This window comes from Choloepus didactylus, chromosome 4 (assembly GCF_015220235.1).
Source record: "Choloepus didactylus isolate mChoDid1 chromosome 4, mChoDid1.pri, whole genome shotgun sequence".
NCBI lineage: Eukaryota > Metazoa > Chordata > Mammalia > Pilosa > Megalonychidae > Choloepus > Choloepus didactylus.
The window spans coordinates 136,526,810-136,546,194 of record NC_051310.1 but is presented as its reverse complement, the minus strand read 5'-3'; the positions used below and the strand labels follow the sequence as shown (position 1 = coordinate 136,546,194).

The 19,385-nt window shown below is 38.5% G+C and overlaps 1 protein-coding gene and 1 non-coding gene across 2 annotated transcripts; both read left to right on the top strand.

Moving 5' to 3' along the window:
- Nucleotides 1–243: 243 nt before the first annotated feature.
- On the top strand, nucleotides 244–18,985 carry EIF3J (eukaryotic translation initiation factor 3 subunit J). The gene is made up of 8 exons (XM_037834100.1): nucleotides 244–404; nucleotides 491–609; nucleotides 8,863–8,917; nucleotides 9,420–9,511; nucleotides 13,828–13,942; nucleotides 15,888–16,049; nucleotides 17,439–17,512; nucleotides 17,920–18,985. The coding sequence occupies exons 1-8, from the start codon at nucleotides 359–361 to the stop codon at nucleotides 18,049–18,051; spliced, it is 795 nt and encodes a 264-aa protein (XP_037690028.1). The 5' UTR covers nucleotides 244–358; the 3' UTR covers nucleotides 18,052–18,985.
- Nucleotides 9,979–10,085, top strand: LOC119533524. The gene has a single exon (XR_005216654.1). It is a non-coding gene; the product is annotated as a U6 spliceosomal RNA (small nuclear RNA).
- Nucleotides 18,986–19,385: the final 400 nt, after the last annotated feature.

The following is a 19,385-nucleotide window of genomic DNA, read 5'->3' as shown; positions in this document are numbered from 1 at the left end:
CTGCTAACTTTTCCGCACTTACGTTTCCTCCCTCGCGCTCGGGCTGGGCTGGCGGTCTTCCCGCCGCTTCCTCTCTCCCGCCCCACCAGCTTCAGGACAATCCTGAGCTCTGGGAAACGGCTCGCTTGGCCCCGCCCACGCGGCTCCCAGTCCCCCCCACCTGCCGCGTTCCACGCCCCCCCCCGTCCGCGCGCGAGTCGCAGGGGCCAGGAGAGGCGGGGCCTCGGCTCCGGCGCACAGTCAGCCACGGTCCCAGCCTGCCCCGCGCCGGCCAACGAGAGCAAATCCAGTGACTCACCTCCGCCCCGCTAACTCCGTGGTTGTTCTCCCGCTCACACACTCTCACACTCGGCCTGAGATGGCGGCAGCAGCGGCGGCGGCGGCAGGGGACTCCGACTCCTGGGGTGAGGAGAAGTTCCGGGTGCTGGGCCCGGGCCGGCGCTGGCCCCATGCCGAGACAGGAACTAACGCGGCTTGCTCTCTTCCGTAGACGCGGACACGTTCTCCGTGGAGGACCCGGTGCGGAAGGTGGGGGGCGGCGGCGGCGGCGGCGGCGGCACCGCCGGCGGGGACCGCTGGGAAGGCGAAGACGAAGACGAGGACGTCAAGGTGGGTGCGAGCCCGGGAGCTGGGCAGCGCCGAGGCGGGCGGTCGCTGTCGCGGGGTGGGTGCTTGCCGACGGAGGGGTAGGCGGACTCCGGGCCCAGGGGCGCCGCCCGGGCCTGCGGGCAGTGGGTCCAAGCTGGAGCGTTGGGCTCTGTGGTGCCGTCTTCCTCTTCGCTTACCGGCCGTATTGGTCAGAGACCGGAGGCATGGCCTTTCTGACTCCCTAACCGAGGGCGGCGGTGGCTCCGGTCCCGGCCCCAGCCCTTCTTTGAGGGTCCGCGCTCGGGCCTCGGTCCCACTCTCCAGCTGGTGACGGGAGGTGACAGCAGTGGCTGGGCCGGCCCACGTGCAAGCTTCGCCAACCGGAGCCGCTAGGGGATGAGGCTCGGAAGTTGGTGATGGAGCCCCATGGCTTATCCCATGTGGAAAGTCTGCAACCCCCCTTCTTTTTCGAGGTCAGGTCTCCCGGGCCAGGAACTCACTAATGTCCTTGAAGGCCCGTTTATGGTAGAGTTTGTTCGAGCTGTTTGAAGAGTGAAATATTGTTTAGTTTCAACCTTTTTGTCACGAGACAAATATAAAGTGAAATAAGTTTTGGCCCTCCCTTCCCCAACCCTGTGGTAAAAAACGATGAACTGAGCCCTGAAATAGTAAGTTTTGGCCCTCCCTTCCCCCACCCTGTGGTAAAAAACGATGAACTGAGCCCTGAAATAGACAGTAGCTAATGGTCAGACACCTAAGTCCACCCAGCTAATACGAATAATGGAGAATTGACATAGTGAGTTATTCACCTAAACATTCAGAGGACACCTAGGATGAAATAGTGAAGATTTGATGGTTAGGATGGGTGAGCATCCAGTGTTTTTAAATAGCTACAGAAATCTCAAGTCCAGAATATTAAGACTCTCAAGCCCTTATTAATGGTCTTTCGTGGTTTTGATTGGAGAACATACTCTCCTAACTTATACCCTTTGGTACATACTGAGAATGGTACAAATTCTTGTGCTTGAATTGAAAATTTTGAGCCAGATAATCATTATGAATTTAATAGCACTTTTTGGATTTTCCTTTTTCTTCTGAGTGTGATGTGGTGGATGGCCAATTTTATTAAACAGCCTGAGGATCAGGGAAATAAGAGCTATGTACGTATTGGAGTTAATAAATGAGTAGTACTGTTATTGACTGAAGATGCTTAGATGGTTCATTTACATGTTATATAGACATGGGGATGGACTGTGTTACCAGACTCATTACAAGGTAATAGTTACCTCCCTACAGCAGATTTTCAGTTTAGAGCCCTAAGTTCCGATTTCTCTTTTCGCTTTTTCTATGCATACTCCATGTGGCAGTTAAGACATCTATTAGGAAAATTGGAGATGTTAGCAAATGAGAAGGAAAGATTTGAGAAGTGAGGAAAGAAGTCGCAGGAAATGAAGTTTGCACGGAGTCTTCACTGATAAAATGAAGAAGCCTGCCTCGGATTATGGGATCTAAGTGGTCTTGATCCTGATAAATATAATTCTGATTACTTGGAACTAATTTTGGAGATTCACAAGTTGTAAGAGACCATAAAGGTCATCTTGTGCAGTCACTCCTTCAGTGCAAAACTATTCTTTTATACAAATAACTTCTTTTCACACACTTTGAAGTTGATCTTGGAAAAGGAAGCTGAACTTACCCATTATATTCACATGTTGAAATGTTGGTTTATTTCAGTTGAGCTGCTCCAAGATTCTTAAGGTTTGATATCCATGGAGTAGTTTGATTCCTGGGCTTTTGAACCATACCTTGGCTTTATATTTATATTACTGCCTTGACGCTTTCTAGATTGAGGATCATAAGTTATTTAATCTTTCATTTTTTAGTTTGCCAATCTGTAAATTTCCCAAGTGTAAATGGTAATTGTAGCAACTACCTCATAGTTGCAGATTAAATGAGGTAATATGTCAAGGTCTAAGCAGAATAAATGTTTATTCTCACTTCATAGGATAGTCTTCATATTTCTAGCTGATGGAAAATATACTTAGGCTCTTTAGTTCTTGTACTGTGTTTATTTTTTGCCACATTGTATATGATTTCCTAAACTGAGAAGGAGTAAATGTTGTCCACAGTGCCTATTTCCTATGAATTTTGTGTTTTGAACAAAATGACCATAGTCATCAAGCAGGTTTTTTGCTTGCTCAAAGTTTGCCAGTCTGGAATGTTGTCACCTTGGGTGGCGATGAGTAACATCAACTTTCTGAATTACAATGTTTTAAGATGCAGTCTTTTCATAAGGAGGTACAAACAAGGCTTTAGTTTCCATGAGACTAATACATGAACTTTTAAAAAGTTCAATACCAACATATATAGAAATAGCATAAGTTCTTCAGTTTGTGTTGGCTTTTAATGCTTAATCTTTAAGAACATAGGCTTAATGTCATGTATAACATCCTGAGAATTGACAGGTAAACTAAGGTGTGTATTAGGGTAATTTACTCTGTTTACTATTTTCAGTAGACATTACAGCATTTTGCTGCCTTTGACTGTCAAAAAGCTGTCTGACCATGGCATAAGTGGACTTAGGTGAAACTGTAGAGCTGTTAATATTCATGGGGAAAGAGGTTATGATTCTCCCCACTTAAAAAGGTGAGAACTAGGGAGTATAGTTTCCTGTCTTACTGGCTTTATTTTACCTTTTTTACTATCCTGGTACATAGAGTTAATGGGAAGAATTGTTTGCTTGGCATATATTACTGGGCTCCTTCCCCATTGCTAGAATGATGTATAAGTAGCATTGACTGAGACAGCAGTGAGTATGTACCTACAGAAGCAGGGACAACACAGGTTATACTCCACTTTACTAGCCTCCCAGCATTTCATTAGAACAGGTTAAAGATAGATTTATTCAAAGGAAACTTCTCCTGGCTGTGTCCAACCGTCTCAGGCATTTGTTTCTATAACCTTATAGTAGAATTTCTTAAAAAGAAATCTTAGAGAACTGACTTAGTTGAAAACTGCCTATTTCATTCTACTCTTTCACTCTTTTCTTAGGATCCTATCCCAATTAATAGTTTAAATCTACCAGAGTAAGGGCATTTTTCAAGGCATTGGAAACAGCACTTCTGAAGAAAGGGACTGTATTTTGGAGAAATGTGAGATTTTTGGGAAATTCTCAGAACGTGGGCATTTTGCCAGGAAATAGGTATCTTAAAGTGTGCAGTGCATATGGAATTTATAAGGAAAAACTCCACACAGAGAAGTGGAGAGAAAAATTTAATAAACCCATGGTCAATCTTATTTCTTTTATATCCGCACTTACTCCTTTCCTCCCCTGACCAGAATATTTTGAAGAAAATCCCAGTCATATCATTTCAGTACTCTTGACGGTTTTTATACTAGCGAGTTTAGAATTAGAAATCATGTCTGTTATTGAAAAATATTTACCTATTGTATTTGTTATGCTGGATCACTGAAAATAAGTAGGCCACCTACTGTTCTGCATTTTGACCTTGATTTTGCTTAGCTAGGACTTAAAAGTAGAATTGCTTGATAAGAGTTCCAAATATGAGGCAGAGAGGCATTGAGATCCCGAAACTCAAGTGAGTGCTAAGCCCCATTAGACAGGTATCTTAGCTTTCAGAAACCGGCTTAGTTCCATGATGATGAAAAAGCATTTGGGCTTTTAAAAACTTCATTCTTACAATTATTTCTGGAATGAGCTCCTCTGGGATCACAGGGAGATCCAGAGAGAGGGGGTATGGAGCACACAAAGAGGCTGTTTCCAACTCCAGCTGTATCAGTTACATACCTTCAAATCTCAAACTGCCTGTGGTGCTTTTCTACTAATTTTAAGAAACTGGCTGAGCACCCTCTGGTAATAAGAGGCCAAGAGGGGAGGGGTATGACTGAAAATGAACAGCTACATCTCAATACCTCCCAACATAGAGAAACAGACACAACAGAAGAACAACTTTGCTGGGAAGTCTTAGCTTTGCTAGGAGATTTTTGCAGAGTTCTGAGGCCTCTCAGAGCATGTCCTCACTGTTTACAGGGCATCACTAAAAGGCTCTTCTCCAGCAAGAGATTATGCTTTATAAAGCAAGCTACTTAAAGAAAAAGAGGGAAGGAGTATATGTTAATGGACTATTGACAGGGAGCAAAAGAGTTTTACTGCTCTTCTGAAGCTACCTCTGTTTGATGATCTATAAATATACCTTGTTTCAGTTGGAAAGCATTTTCAGTCCTAGATGTGTTCTCTCATTGCATGTGACATTCTGTAGTTATATACTGGTTGTGTTGTGTTAGAAATAAAAAGAAAGTAGAGCTTTAAATTTTGTTTTGTTTCTAATACTTAGTCATGTTCTATTCAGAAGCAGGTTTTAAATTTGAAAAGGAGCCATCTCTTTCAGAGAAATTGCTCAAATGATGGTGAGTGTGTATCTCAGGGCAAGAGTTTAGATAAGCAAGTAGTTGATAAACAGCTTCAATTACAACAAAGCCAGCTATTTTAGGGGAGCATCTTGGGTGATTTAGAGATAAATTAGATATTATAGTTGGAAGGTTTATTGGCTACCAAAAACAATCAGGTAAGAGATTTAATAGGTAGTCTCTTGAACCAAATAACCATTTAGGACTCTTTGAAGTGAATTATAGATTTACCCTCTCCCTATTTTAAGTGTTAATTTTAGATATTTCTTTAGAACCTTTTCTGCATTTTATCTAAATTTATCACCAGCGTTTAAAAAGTCCTAGTTTTTACAGAAAATGGGGCAGATGTTTCTGAAACAGTGTGGCAGACATTTTACCTTACATTTACTCTTTGAGCACCTACTAATTTTAAAACTAGGGGAAAAAAAATTCTTTAAGTATGTGGGGAAAGCCCCTGGCTGATTTTGTAATTATTTTTATTTGGAGGTGTGGCCAGTCTTTTTGCTGACATTACTATGCTGTCTTCAGGGGCTTGGTGCCAATATGGGGGTAACTTCAGAGAAGACTCAGCACTCTGAGGTGAAGGTGATTCACTTGCCTTTCATGGTTCTGTAAACCAAAGAGCAGATGTCACAGCTGTTCCCAGGACTTGTTGATAGGAATCACTGCTTTTGTACTAAAACCCATTCTGTGATGGGATAGAGGATTTATAGGTAGCTTCAATATGTCTGCACTCGTGGGACAGTTTAATTTTAGACTGAGATAAAGTTATGCTTTGATCGGGAAGTCAGGGAAAAGGATAGAGGTGGGATATAGAGTTGGTCTGAATGAGCAACCAAGGGAGCAGTAATGTGGGTGGGGTGCAGTTTTGCTGGGAAGGGAATCTGAGGAGCATCTTTGAACATTGTTCTTCTGTTGTGTCTGTTTCTCTATGTTGGGAGGTATTGAGATGTAGCTGTTCATTTTCAGTCATACCCCTCCCCTCTTGGCCTCTTATTACCAGAGGGTGCTCAGCCAGTTTCTTAAAATTAGTAGAAAAGCACCACAGGCAGTTTGAGATTTGAAGGTATGTAACTGATACAGCTGGAGCTGGAAATAGCCTCTTTGTGTGCTCCATACCCCCTCTCTCTGGATCTCCCTGTGATCCCAGAGGAGCTCATTCCAGAAATAATTGTAAGAATGAATTTTAGTGGGGATCTTGAGTAGGGAGAGAAATAGTTCCTAGATAGTAATTTTATATTCAGGTCTCTTGGCCCATTCAAAACAGGTTCCTTTATAGTTTTTCACTGAGACTGTAGGATAGCTGTCTCTGGGCTTCAGTTTCCTTATCTGTGAAATAGGGATAACAATACCTTATTTACAGGATTATTGTGAAGAAGAACAGCATAACTACATGTAAAGCCCTTTGCATTATGTTTGGTGCAAAGCAAACTTCACTTAGTAAATGCCATATATTATTATTAGCAGAGGGTTGTAAATATGTACCCGCTGGAAGTAAGCAGATAGTTTTCCTATCTGAAGCACTGCCTAAGCAGCATCTCACTCACAGACCCAGCCTTCTATGTTCTTTGAAGATTAAACAACAACAACAACAACAACAACAAAAAAACGCCTCGTAGTTAACTTTTATTTTTAGCTCTCTGGTTCCTTTTGTACTGTGGTATATTCATCTAAGTACTTGAACAAACCAGTGAGGTAATACAAACATTTGATCTCAAATTTTTAACTCTAGTATGTTAGATGCCAGATAATGACTAGCTGGTTTGCCTTAAACTGTTAAAACTGAACTGTGGGTTAAATTGCCAGGGTATGGTGATTATGACATACAATCTTTACTTTTATTTATAAATCCTCCCACTTTGCTTGCAGACTCTATGGCTGCCCTGCATCACAGCCTTAATCGGGATGTTGGATTTTTAATTTCTTTGGCAGACTTACAGGTTTTTATTAAGAATCAAGTCTTAGTTTGTATGGCTAGACTGATTCAGATTTTATGATCTGCCTTGTTAGCAAGCCAGAAGCTTGGTATCATACTTGTGGCACAATACTCAGCATCTTCCTCTTCCAGTAGCGTCAGGGCCTCCAGCTTTGTATCTCCCATCCTGTGGCTCAGCCTCAAAAAGCATGTCATAGTGTGGCTGGTTGTTGCTGAGACAATGGCCAGGCTACCTAAAGATTAAAGCCCTATTCATATACAGGGCTGTGTCTGTCCCTAATAGACTTGAACCTTCCAAATTCTGTGGAACCTTAAAAAAATTGTGATTGATAATTGGTTTATTTTTAGCTCAGGAGAGGTGCTCAGTGACTGACTTAGGCATACAAAAAACAGTGTAGATCTAAGAACTTACTTACCTCTAAATGCCTGTTCAAGTTAGGAAGTGGGTTCTGAGAAGGTGTTGATCAGCTCTTGACTCCCCTTTAATTCTGGACTTAAATATAATATAGATTTAACTCATTATCTGGGGTTACATTGTATGGAATATTGCTTGAAATAAATGAACTATTGGCTAGCTTTTAGATTTGGGAAATTAAGAAATAAAGTCCTAAATTTTTTATTTAAAACAGCTACAAATCACTTTAAAAGTGGCTATTAGTTTGGTTTGGTTGTCTTGTGTTTTAATTATCAATGGAGAAGCTTTTTAAATGGAGTTAGACAAGTTGATATAAAAGTTCATATGGAAAAACAAATATACTAGAATGGCCAGGAAAACAGTGAAAAACCTGAAAACCTATGGTAGTGGGCGTGGGGGGTCAGAACTAGTCCTGGTAGATATTAAAACATACTATAAAGTTTCGGTAATTAAAACTGTATGGTACTGGGGCATGAATAGACAAACGGACCAGTGGGATAAGATAGAAAACCCAGAAATAGATCAGGTACATATGGATATTTGATATATGGTAAATCATAGGGCAAAGACAGACTTTTAAATAACTGATATTGTGACAATTGGGTAGACATTTGGAAAAAGATAAAATTAGATCCATACTTCACACCATACACAAGAAAAAATTCCAGGTGGATTAGGGATCTAAATGAACAAACAATGAAACCATATAAGTTCTAGAAGAAAATGTGGGTGAATTCCTTGGTGTAAGAAAAGACTTTCTAACTGACTCAAATCCAGAGGTAACAAAAGAAAAGACTGACAAAAAATTTTACTGCATAAATGTGGTGGGGGGCATGGCACTTGATGGGGGAAGTACTAGAGGCATTTCCACTGGGAGAGGCACAAGGCAAGGATGCCCATTATCTCCCCTGCTACCTACATTGTATTAGAGGGATTAGCCAGTGCAGTTAGATAAATCAATTGTGGAGGTTTACAAACTGATAAAGAAGAAATAAAGCTGTCTCTTATTTGCAGATGATATGATAGTATAGTATGCCTGGAAAACCCTAGAGAATCAATGATAATACTAACTCAAATGGTAGATGAATTCAGTATGGTGGCAGGATATAAAATTAACAAAAACCTGTAGGCTTCACACACACAAATAACAACCAGCTAGAGGACACAGTATGAGGAAAAACACTTTACAATATAAACACAGAAGATTAAATAGTTAGGAATAAACCTAATGAGAGAAATGTGCAAAATCTCTAAAAGGGAAATTTTTAAACACTCCTGAAAGACATAAAAGTAGACCTAAACAAATTAAAAGACAGGCCTTGTTCTTGGCTAGGATGGCTCAAGGTTATAATTCTCCCTGCTTTAATTCATAAATTTAATGCACTCTCAATGAAATATCAGTAAGCTTGTTTTTATGGAGTTAGACAAATTGATAATAAATTTCATATGGAAAGGCAGACATGCAAGAATTATTAATGGAGGTCCTTTTCTTTAGGATAACTGGGATGACGATGACGACGAAAAGAAAGAGGAAGCGGAAGTTAAACCAGGTGAGCCACTGGGGCTCCTTTTTTTTTTTTGGTGTTATGTCTTGAGTATTTGTTGCTTATGTTGAGACAAATGACAAAATGCACACAAAACTGGAAATTTTGGTATTTAAAAACTAATTATCCTTCTATTCCCTCTTTATTCCTTTCCTCCCATCTCTGTTCTCTCTCCTCCCAAAACATAACCAGATTATGTACCTGCTATTTCTGTTTGGGTGCTGGGTGTTGTACGGAGGAGGGAGTGTGTTACAGTAGTGTGTGGCATCATACTCAGATGATCTAGGTCCTGCCCAAAGGATGGAGGGAAATATGAAGGGAGAGATATTTGAGTCTTAGGGGTCAGATTAGAGAAGAGAAAGGAAGAGATCCAGAACTTTCCCATTTTTATTTGCCAGGAAATCACCCTATGAAATTGGAACTGGACAAAGTTTGGTCTCTGGAAGTAACAAGTATCACGTCTGTCTCATATTCAAGGTAACCAATTAAAACATTTCTTTACTTTCAGAAGTAAAAATTTCAGAGAAGAAAAAAATAGTAGAGAAGATCAAAGAGAAAGAGCGGCAACACAAGAAAAGGCAAGATGAAATCAAAAAGAGGGTGAGCACTGTTCATTTTCTAAAATACAGAATTCTCACATTAATAGTGGTACACTATCTAACGGAGCAAATATCTCTCAATTTAAAAGGCTCTGTGAATACTGTAAATGGACTTATCAAATAGATGAATTCCAAAACAAACTGAATATGTGTTTTTTGCAAAAAACAGAACTCAGAAGCTTTATGTATTAAAATGCATTTTAAGTTTTCACAAACATTTGGGAACAGTCATGATTGTGCAGGAACCCCAGTCAGAGATTTTTGCCAGTGCCTGCAGTTCTTTCTAGTTGTGATTAGTCTTTATCTGCAGTGTACATATTGAGTGAAATACACAAAGTGTCCATTTCTCTACTTTTTAAGTGTTTTTGTTCTGTGATTACTTGGAACAGGGTCAGGAAAACTGTATTATTTATTTGCTTTTTGAAGAGAAAATACATTTACATGGTTCAAAAATCAAAACAGTATTAAGTGCTAACTTCAGCAGCACATCTACTAAAATTGGAACGATACAGAGAAGATTAGCATCGCCCCTGAGCAAGGATGGCATGCAAATTAGTGAACATTCCATATTTTTTAAATTCTGAGATGCTGAGCTCTTGTGTATAACCTGGTCGGTCTCTGGAACTTTGGGTATCTGTGTGACACGTGAAACTCAAGAGTAGAGCTTGGCAGCTGTGAATGTCAGTATTACCTCATACAGCAACTGTTAAAAAAGCTGAAAAAGAGTTCAGACTTCAATTAGAGATATGAATGAAGCAGATCTGGTTAGGACTGAGGCAAATCAGGCTAAAGAGTAAAGGATGATGTTGACTGTGTTTTAAAACTACAACTTTTATGTAAAACCAAGGGAAGAGTGTTTATTGGTGAAGGATCTATATTTTCTGTAGCAAACTATATAATTCAACTTGTATGGACAGTTTATTCAAACACCATAATTACATGGAACTTTGAATAGGAAGTGAGATCTGGTAGGTTTGTACAAGTTAGTGTGAAATTCAAATATATCCCAAAGTAATTTGGGCAGAGAATAAGGATATATTTGCAGGGACCCTTGGAGAACTAGGAAAGAATGCGGAAATGTTGGACTTCCCCACCTGTGTTGTTACTGGTGTTCTCGCAGACGTTGAGGACTGACAGTTTGGTAGGATGAGCTCTCGATCTTTGGGCTTGCCCTTGTGAAGTTTGTTGCTACAAAGGAGAGGCTGAGCCTACTTATAATGGTGCCTAAGAGTCACTCCCAAAGAATCTTTTGTTGCTCAGATATTGCCTCTCTAAGCCAACTCTGCAGGTAAACTTATTGCCCTCGCCCCTATGTGGAATGTGACTCCCAAGGGTGTAAATCTCCCTGGCAATATGGGACATGACTTGCGGGAATGAGCTTGGCCTTGGCATCATGGGATTGAGAAAGCCTTTTTGGACCAAATGGGGGAAGAGAAATGAAACAAAACAAAGTTTCAGTGGCTGAGAGATTTGTAATGGAGTTGAGAAGTCACTCTGGAGGGCATTCTTATGTGCCATATAGATAACCCTTTTTAGTTTTTAGTGTATTGGAATAGCTAGAAGAAATTACCAGAAATTGTCAAACTGCAACACAGTAGCCATGATTCTTGAAGATGATTGCATAACTATGTAGCTTACATGGTGTGACTGTGTGATTGTGAAAACTTCATGGTTCACACTCCCTTTGTCCAGTGTTTGGACAGATGAAGACAAACACTAATGAAAAATAGGGTGGGATGGGAGGGTGATGGAATGTTTTGGGTGTTCTTTTTTTTTTTTTTTTTACCTTTTTTTTTTTTGGAGTAAGAAAAATGTTCAAAAGTTGATTCTGGTGATAAATGCACAGCTATATGATGGTACTATGAATGGTTGATTGTACACTGTGGATGACTGTAGGGTATGTGAATATATCTCAGTAAAACTATATTTAAAAAAAGAAAACATTACAAATAATTGGAAAAAAAAAAGAAAACAAAAAACTTAAGCACTCCTAACCCTTCACCCATTTCTCCTATTTCTCTCCCACTATCCTGCAAATAAATACTGGTTTCTCTGTCTCCACAATGTCTTTATGCCAAATGCAACCATATACTCTTATTCTTCCCCTTTCTTGCACACTGTTTCCACCTTGCTTTTTAATTTATTATATCATGGAGATCTTTCCAGTTCAGGACATGTAGAATTTTCTTATTCTCAACTTTTATTAAGAAAATTTTCAAGCATAGAGTAGAGAAAAAGCAATAATGAATTTTCATATACATATTACCTAAATTTAACAGTTGTTAACATTTTGCTAATAATCAGGTAAAATAGCAAGCATAATGACATTTTACCTCTGAATACTTGAGTATGCATCTTTTTAAAAGGATATTTCTCACATGATTACAACAGCATTATCATACCTAATATAATGAACAGTAATTTTTTATCGTCATCTAATATTTGGCTTATATGCATTTTTTTCTAGATGTCTTAAAATGTCTTCTACATAGATTGTTAACATATCTTAATTCCCCTACAGTGTCTCTCTCTCTTTTTTTTCAATGACATTGCCTTGTTGAAGATACCAGGCTAGTTATCTTGTAGACATCTCATCTTCTGGATTTGTCTAATTAATACTTTATGGTTGCGGTTTCCGGTAACTTGGCAGTTAAGTCTAAAAGTTTGATTAGATTCACCTTAAACATTTTTGACTGGAATATGTTAGAGGTAATGTTGTGTACTTCAAATTGTATCACATTGGGAGTCATGTAACATCTGTCCTATTATTAGTGATGCTAAAATTGATTAATGGATTAAGGTGGTGACAGCCTGATCTGATCCTTCTATTTAAAAATTACATTTTACCCCTTGCAAGTAATCCTGTTTCACATCAATTTTTCACCCACTGGTTTTAGTATCATTGATGATTATTGCCTAATTATTTCATTAGGGGTTGCAAAATGGCGATTTTTCTCATCCTATGATTTCTCTTCCATTTACTAACTGGCATTTTGGTTACCTTGAATATGGTTTCTACTGGAAAGGCAGGATAAAATTCTTTCCTTTTAATTATGAACTTTCACAATAAGGAGTGAGTGTAGTAACTTCCAAATGGTGAAAAATGAGATTTTTTAAGTTGTTTTATTTCTCTTTTTGAGTTGATTTTTTTGGCCTTAATAGGTTTTTATGAATTTACTGTGTTACTCAGACACACTGATTATTCTTTTTGATGTTCAGATAGTCACAACTTTGACCAGTAGAAGTGCCTTTAAAACTGTTTTCTGAGTTCATCCTTTTGACAGAACCCCATTCGTCTTTGAGAAAGTGCCAGGCTTATCTGGAAAACTCTGCCCCAAGCCTGGAATCACCTACTTCTCCAAGGTTCCTTTTAGTGGGAAATAGTATTTTAGTATTGAGACCAAACCTAGGTGAGAGGACTTCTCAGTATTATTATGGTGGCCTGGCCTTCTAGACCTTTTTTGAGGACAAAGCTAGGAAATAAATTGTTTGTGTATATAAAATCATTAGTTCATGTTGATATTTCTGTTTTATAATTAACAATATAGGGTGTGTAACTTCTTTGATTTTATATTTCCTGTCTCTTAAACTGAAGATCTTGGTTAAGCATAATGTTAATATAACTGCTTATTTACTTTTTTCTACACTAACACTTTATTATTACTAACAATGTAAATTAGCTATTGAAGGAAATTTAGGATTTCTTTGCTGTTCTTTTTGGGCTTAGAATATATTCTACTATAATTAAGTCCTGAGTTCTAAAGTAATTTGAATTTTTTTCCCTGTGTTATATCTAACTTAATATATATTATAGAATCATTTCTTTCCATTTAAATGTTCTCAAATTGTCCTCCATATGGGGTTGTACTAGTTTGAGTTTTCCATCAGTGTAGGATGGCCTGTTTTCCCCAGTGAGGAACATTTTACTGATCCTTTTTAATAATTTGTATTTGTATATCCTTCTTAGCAGTATGTACGAGTGCCATTTTCATCTTGCTAACAATCTCATTTCCTTATTAACGAGAAAAAGGCTATAGAAATAAACTCATTCTTCCTGGGTTCAAACCCCAGCTCTGCCATATTACCAGCTGTTAACCTTCTGTTACCTTGGACCTCTCTCTGTCTCAGTTCTCTGTAAAATTGGGATAATAGTAGTATCCACCTCATTAGTTCTGAATTAAGAATGCCTAAAATACATTATAAGTCTTTGCTATTTTATAATTATGTGTGCTTATAAAAAAAATTCATACAGTGCAGAAGTGTACTGGGCCTATCAATCCCCAACTCTTTTAAAACTTCATTTCTGTCTCATTTTAGTTAGAAGAACCCGAAGAACCTAAAGTGCTAACACCAGAAGAACAATTAGCAGATAAACTGCGGCTAAAGAAGTTGCAGGAAGAGTCAGACCTCGAATTAGCAAAAGAAACTTTTGGTAAGTTGATTGTGACTGCAGTGCAATATTGAACAATTCCAGATGAAAACTCCAAAAGTCTTATTGGTTATGAAGGTTCAGAAAACATGTTCTGTTTAGAAGAAACATGATACTGGCTAATTTAGATATTATAAAGCAGTTTCTAATTTCTATTTATATTTGAGATTGCATTACTCGAGAAGGTTCAGTGAGATACATGTTCACATTTTCCAATAGTTATGTTTTGGGTATCAAATAAAAGTATTGCAATAAGTCGTTAGACCCAAATAAAGTGAACTGCTCCTTTGAATATTTTTGTCAGCTAGATGAAATTTGGATGAAATGTTAGGAGTAAAGCTTTGAAATTTAAATATTGAACTGACTGTAGGTGTCCTGTTGTCCTAAGTCTGGATAAGACTTAAAAAAAATAGGATGCTGGTCCAGGTGGGGCATTCAGCTTTGGGTGTGGTTCAGGGTCACTTCTTTCTGTGTCCTTTCTTGGCCCTCACTATGCCCTTGTCTTTAGAGGGCTTCCATTTCTGTATCAATTCTGCAGCTATGATTAGTGAATGAGATGAGAGTTGTTCAGGGTCCTGTGAATAGATGAACACAGTGTGTTCCATAAGTGGGTTACAAGGCATAGAAGGGCAGAGTAAGAGACATGGCCAAAGAAACAGAGCTCACTCATTTAATCATGTTTGTTTTAGGTGAAGTTTCATTACCTGTCAAGTACTTGTCAGAGTAGAAGATCATGTTGAAACAGTTACTTTAAAGTTGACACAATTGATTCCCTCTCCCCCTTCTCTAAAAGGGATCAAGCAGGCTGACTATAATCACCATTCTATTTTCCCTTGGAAGTGTGACCTTATGTCTTAGTGGGTTTCTAGTAATCTGAAGAGTTGCCATGATAATCCTGTGCAGCAGTGTGTGCTTGGCATGCCTTAACTGCACTCATCTAATTACAGAGGCACTTGGCCATTATCATGTCTTCATAGAATGGTAAGAGCTGCTCAGGTATTTATTTTAAAAAGAAGGTTTATGCAGTGTGCATTAAGCCTAACATGGGGCACTATGTTACAGATTAAAAGGCAAAAACACACATTCATACAGTCATTTAATGTTGTGCTTCTCATACTAAAGTACTGAATCAGTGATATTGTTAACAACTAATTTACTGGATTATTGAGAAGGATACAGAAGCTTACTTGTCTCTCAGTTTAGAACCCTTTTAAGTCAGATCAGTTTTCCTATCAGGATTTAATACATGGTTTACTCCTTACTTAGCTTTGGGAGTTAGTTAGCTTGGTACTTTTCATAGGATCCATCTTTGTTTCCTACGTTTTTTGCCTTCTCTCCCCACTTTATTGTGGGCTCTTCTTAGGTGAACCCTTTGATTTAGAACATGTCTTCTGTGCCAGGTGACTCCTTTGGCTGTCTGGTGAAGCTATAGGCTCCTTCTTAATATAATGTTTTTATATGCATAAAACAAAATACTTAGGTTTCTGCTTAGCAAAAAAACTTGTTATATTGAAATAGGTATCAAAATATTAAATTAACAAATTTGTGATAGAGTAATTGTGTGCTGCTTTGTCAATATGTTAAACAAGTTCTCGTGGCACGTCAAATAATATTTGAAAATAACAATGACTATGACCAATATTTCAAGATACCTGGAACAATTATAATGTGATATAAAAGTATCTGTGATCTCTATTGGTAACATTCAGTGCTAATACCACTGTGATTTGTTGTCTGTAAACAAAATGGAAGGAAAGGCTAAATTAGAGGTTAGTGAAAACAAAGATGAGTTTTTTTCTTATCCAAATTCACAGAGCCCCTGAACTCTGTCCTAGGACCCTGGTGGACCCCAAGTTAAGAACCTCTGCTTTTCATTTAGATAGCTAATTGGTTTATAAACTTTTTAATCTGAACTTTCTGACATTTTCAATGTTACTTTGTCTTACAGGTGTTAATAATACAGTTTATGGAATAGATGCTATGAACCCATCTTCAAGAGATGATTTCACAGAGTTTGGAAAGTTACTAAAAGATAAGATTACACAATATGAAAAATCACTATATTATGCCAGTTTTTTGGAAGCTTTAGTTCGAGATGTTTGTATTTCATGTAAGTAATTCTAATCTCTAACTCCTGTAGGTGGGTTTTAGTAAGGACACACCATACTCAGAAGGCTGGAAATTGATATTTTTTTGCATGCTCAGGATTTGCTATTTAGCAATTACCTTGGGAATGTTGTTCTGCAAATATTCAATGAGGCTGCATATTGTTTTGAGGCTGCTTTGTTAATCATGTTTTATAATGGCTTCCCAAAGAGACATCTGGGCTTGTCAGCCAGCCCAAGAGCTAATAAAACACTGACTTGTTCTTTTTATCCAGTTACCTTTTGAAGGGGCTAGGAAGTGTCTTTGGGAGAAAATGATCTCTAGGATTTTAAAACTGGGTGAGACTTTAGTGAACTGTATGCTCATTTTACAAATAAGGAACTCTGTGACCAGGTGCAAGTGGCTCAGCAGAGCTGGTGCCCATGTAACACCTTTGGATCCATGGCTGTGCTGCCACACCCTGAAAGGAGTCATACATTTCAGGGCAGGGTGTGTGGGAGTGACAGCCACAGAAAGTGTAGCACCAGTGTGGAAGGGACTGGTTTTGCTTGTATTTGCCGTTTTTAAGATCAGAAAAAGGAATCCTGCACAATGAATTTAAAATTGGGTTTTCTTTGAGAAATTATCACTTAGCTGGGGTTTCTGAATTTGATCAGTGATATCATAGTTGGTATTTTGTTCTGCATGTATTATTTTTCCTGTTTCTGGAGGTGCTTTTAACCAAAACTGAACACTTTCTGGTAGCTAAAAACTGGTATGTTCGAGCTTCGTATTTTTTTTTAAATAAGTTTGGGAGCATGTTTGGTCCACTAAACAGGCCTCTGTCCTGGTGTAGGACACTGAGGCTTCTGAGCTATCCACTGTTTTCATTCTAGTTCCTGGGCTAGCAAATGGGAACACCAAAGTCGGATGGAGGAAATGCCATCTGTAGATTTAAGAATTATCATTCCATGTTCATTCAGCCATTCCTCACAGAGCATCGAAGATGTGCTATATGGAAGGGCATGGTTACCCTCCTCTCTGTTTAGTCTGGGTAAAGAAGAATGGCAGGGAGTACTATGAGCTATAGACACCTTCTGGTTTTCTTTTGTTGATTGATGGTATCTTGGTGATTACTGGTCATTATAAAGGTAAATTGTTGTTGCTGAGTTTGCCATTGTTCTTGAAGTAGCAAGTTTTGATTTGTCAGCCTAGCCATAGATTGGAATGATTCTTTTACTATCTTATGTTGAAAAAAAAAAGAAATCCATAGCCATTCTAAAGTTCTGAAGTTAATGACAGAAAAATTAGATTTCTCATAACACTACTGGAAAAATGTATATTTTGCTTTTACCTGTTCCTTGAAATGCTAAAAATTTAAAGTTGAGTAGTATGCCCTTTTTATTTTTTTTAGTGGAAATTGATGACTTGAAAAAGATTACCAATTCATTGACTGTGCTTTGCAGTGAAAAACAGAAGCAAGAAAAGGTAAGAGCAAGCTGTGCAGGGAAATGTGTATTACATTGGGATGGAGTTTCCCTATGGGCAAGGGGAAATTTTCACACTGAGAAAGCATTTAGAGGCAATCACAATAACCAAATATTCTCAATAAATGTTGTAAGTCTGACCTAACAAACTTAAAAGTCAGACAATTCACTAGTACCACTTAAATTGGAATATAAAATGTGTCATTACTGTCCTTTTGTTTATAGACATATGCATGTTGCTCTTTTTCTGAGTTTAATGGAAACTGCTCTAAGTTAGGGTGAGGCTCTCCCTTGGAGAACTCGAGTTTTTCTGGGTCCAGAGGTTTGATGTCTCCGTAAGGGTTGCTGTACCAGGTTAGATGACCACAGTAGATACAGTCTCAAGAATTAACTCTCTTTCATCTTTAGCAAAGCAAAGCCAAAAAGAAGAAGAAAGGTGTGGTTCCTGGAGGGGGATTAAAGGCCACCATGAAAGACGATCTGGCAGACTATGGTGGTTATGATGGAGGATATGTACAAGACTATGAAGACTTCATGTGACATTTTATCTTCTCCTGGTGTCTTCTTTCTGTTGCCCACAGTCCCTTCAACATGTAGCACAACTTCCTTTCCTTTCAGTTCTGCCAAATGCTACAATCAGAAGCGCAGTATCTTTGTGCTGGTTACTTAACCCCTTGACACTTAGGTGCTAATGTGCATATGAGGGAACTTGGATCTTGCTGCCAAGGGGTTAAAAGCGGGCACCTCAGTTGCTAAATCATAGTTTAAAAAAAAAAAAAAAAATCCTAATAATGTTGTCATTGTTGCTATCTGATTCCATAGCAGCAGTCACTAAATTGGAAACAAAGGTTGCAACATGACAAAAAAAATGTGTTGTATTTACCAGCACCATTCAGTAATACAGCCTTAACCATACCTCCTTGAACTACATAACTTGTCAAGAAAAGCAGTTTGCAGCACGGGCATGTGATGTGGCACCTAGTATTAAAATTGCTTTGTCTAAAAGTTGAGCGTGAGGATATTAAAAATACATTGTGAAGAAGACTGCTTATCTCAGAGTGAAGATACTATGGCTGAAAAGCCACTACCAGTTTGAAACTTAAAAAATTAAATGACCAAAACCCTCCAACTTTGAAGCTGAAGAAGGTAAACCTCTCCATTATTGCATTACAAGTTGTGAAATCTCTTGAGTGCACAGACTGTCTACTTTATATTTATCAGAATCTTTCTACTGATGGAGCGCTTCAGATGGGGGAGGGAAACTCTTTACCTGTTTTAATTGCCTGATTTAAGTGTCTGAGAAACAAATCTCTTTTGTTCTCCTAGGCTGCGATGGAACAACTTTAACAGGGTTTTGGCATTTCCTTTCCTTTATAAAACATGCTCAGCAAACTGCACCAGTTAACTACAGTTTGGTAAATTGTTATGCTAACAATTATGACATCTGCGGTGTTTTATAAAGCAACTAATTTAATAAAATCACTATTGTGAGGACTTAATTTTTTGTGTTACCTCCCAAGAGGTATTTTCGGAGAGCATGGAACAGCTCTTGGGACTAGAGTTCTTCGCTGTATTCTTACTAAAACTTAATAAATTTGACCAGTAGTCACAGCTTTAAAAGAAAAATGGTTTTCCCCAGGTTCTTAGTAGTGTCACCCTAGGGCAACAACATTGTAGTGCTGCTGCCTTATTATTTACTTGGGAAAATTTTGTTTAGCTACTAAGCCCTAATTAGCTAGAAGCGCTATTTATTTGGAGAAATTGAGCCTCTAACTCAGGTTATGGCTGTAAGCACAGACTGGGGGATGGGTTGTTAAGGAGATTAAATATACAATCAGTCAATGAACAACTGGTAGTTAGTGTGGCCTTGTAGC

Bases quoted from the DNA above. Each gene is read 5' to 3' on its own strand.
- EIF3J (XM_037834100.1), top strand. From the start codon at position 359: ATGGCGGCAGCAGCGGCGGCGGCGGCAGGGGACTCCGACTCCTGGG. The intron at 13,943-15,887 runs GTAAGTTGATTG...TTTGTCTTACAG, and splicing joins ATTAGCAAAAGAAACTTTTG to GTGTTAATAATACAGTTTAT. The intron at 16,050-17,438 runs GTAAGTAATTCT...TATTTTTTTTAG, and splicing joins TCGAGATGTTTGTATTTCAT to TGGAAATTGATGACTTGAAA.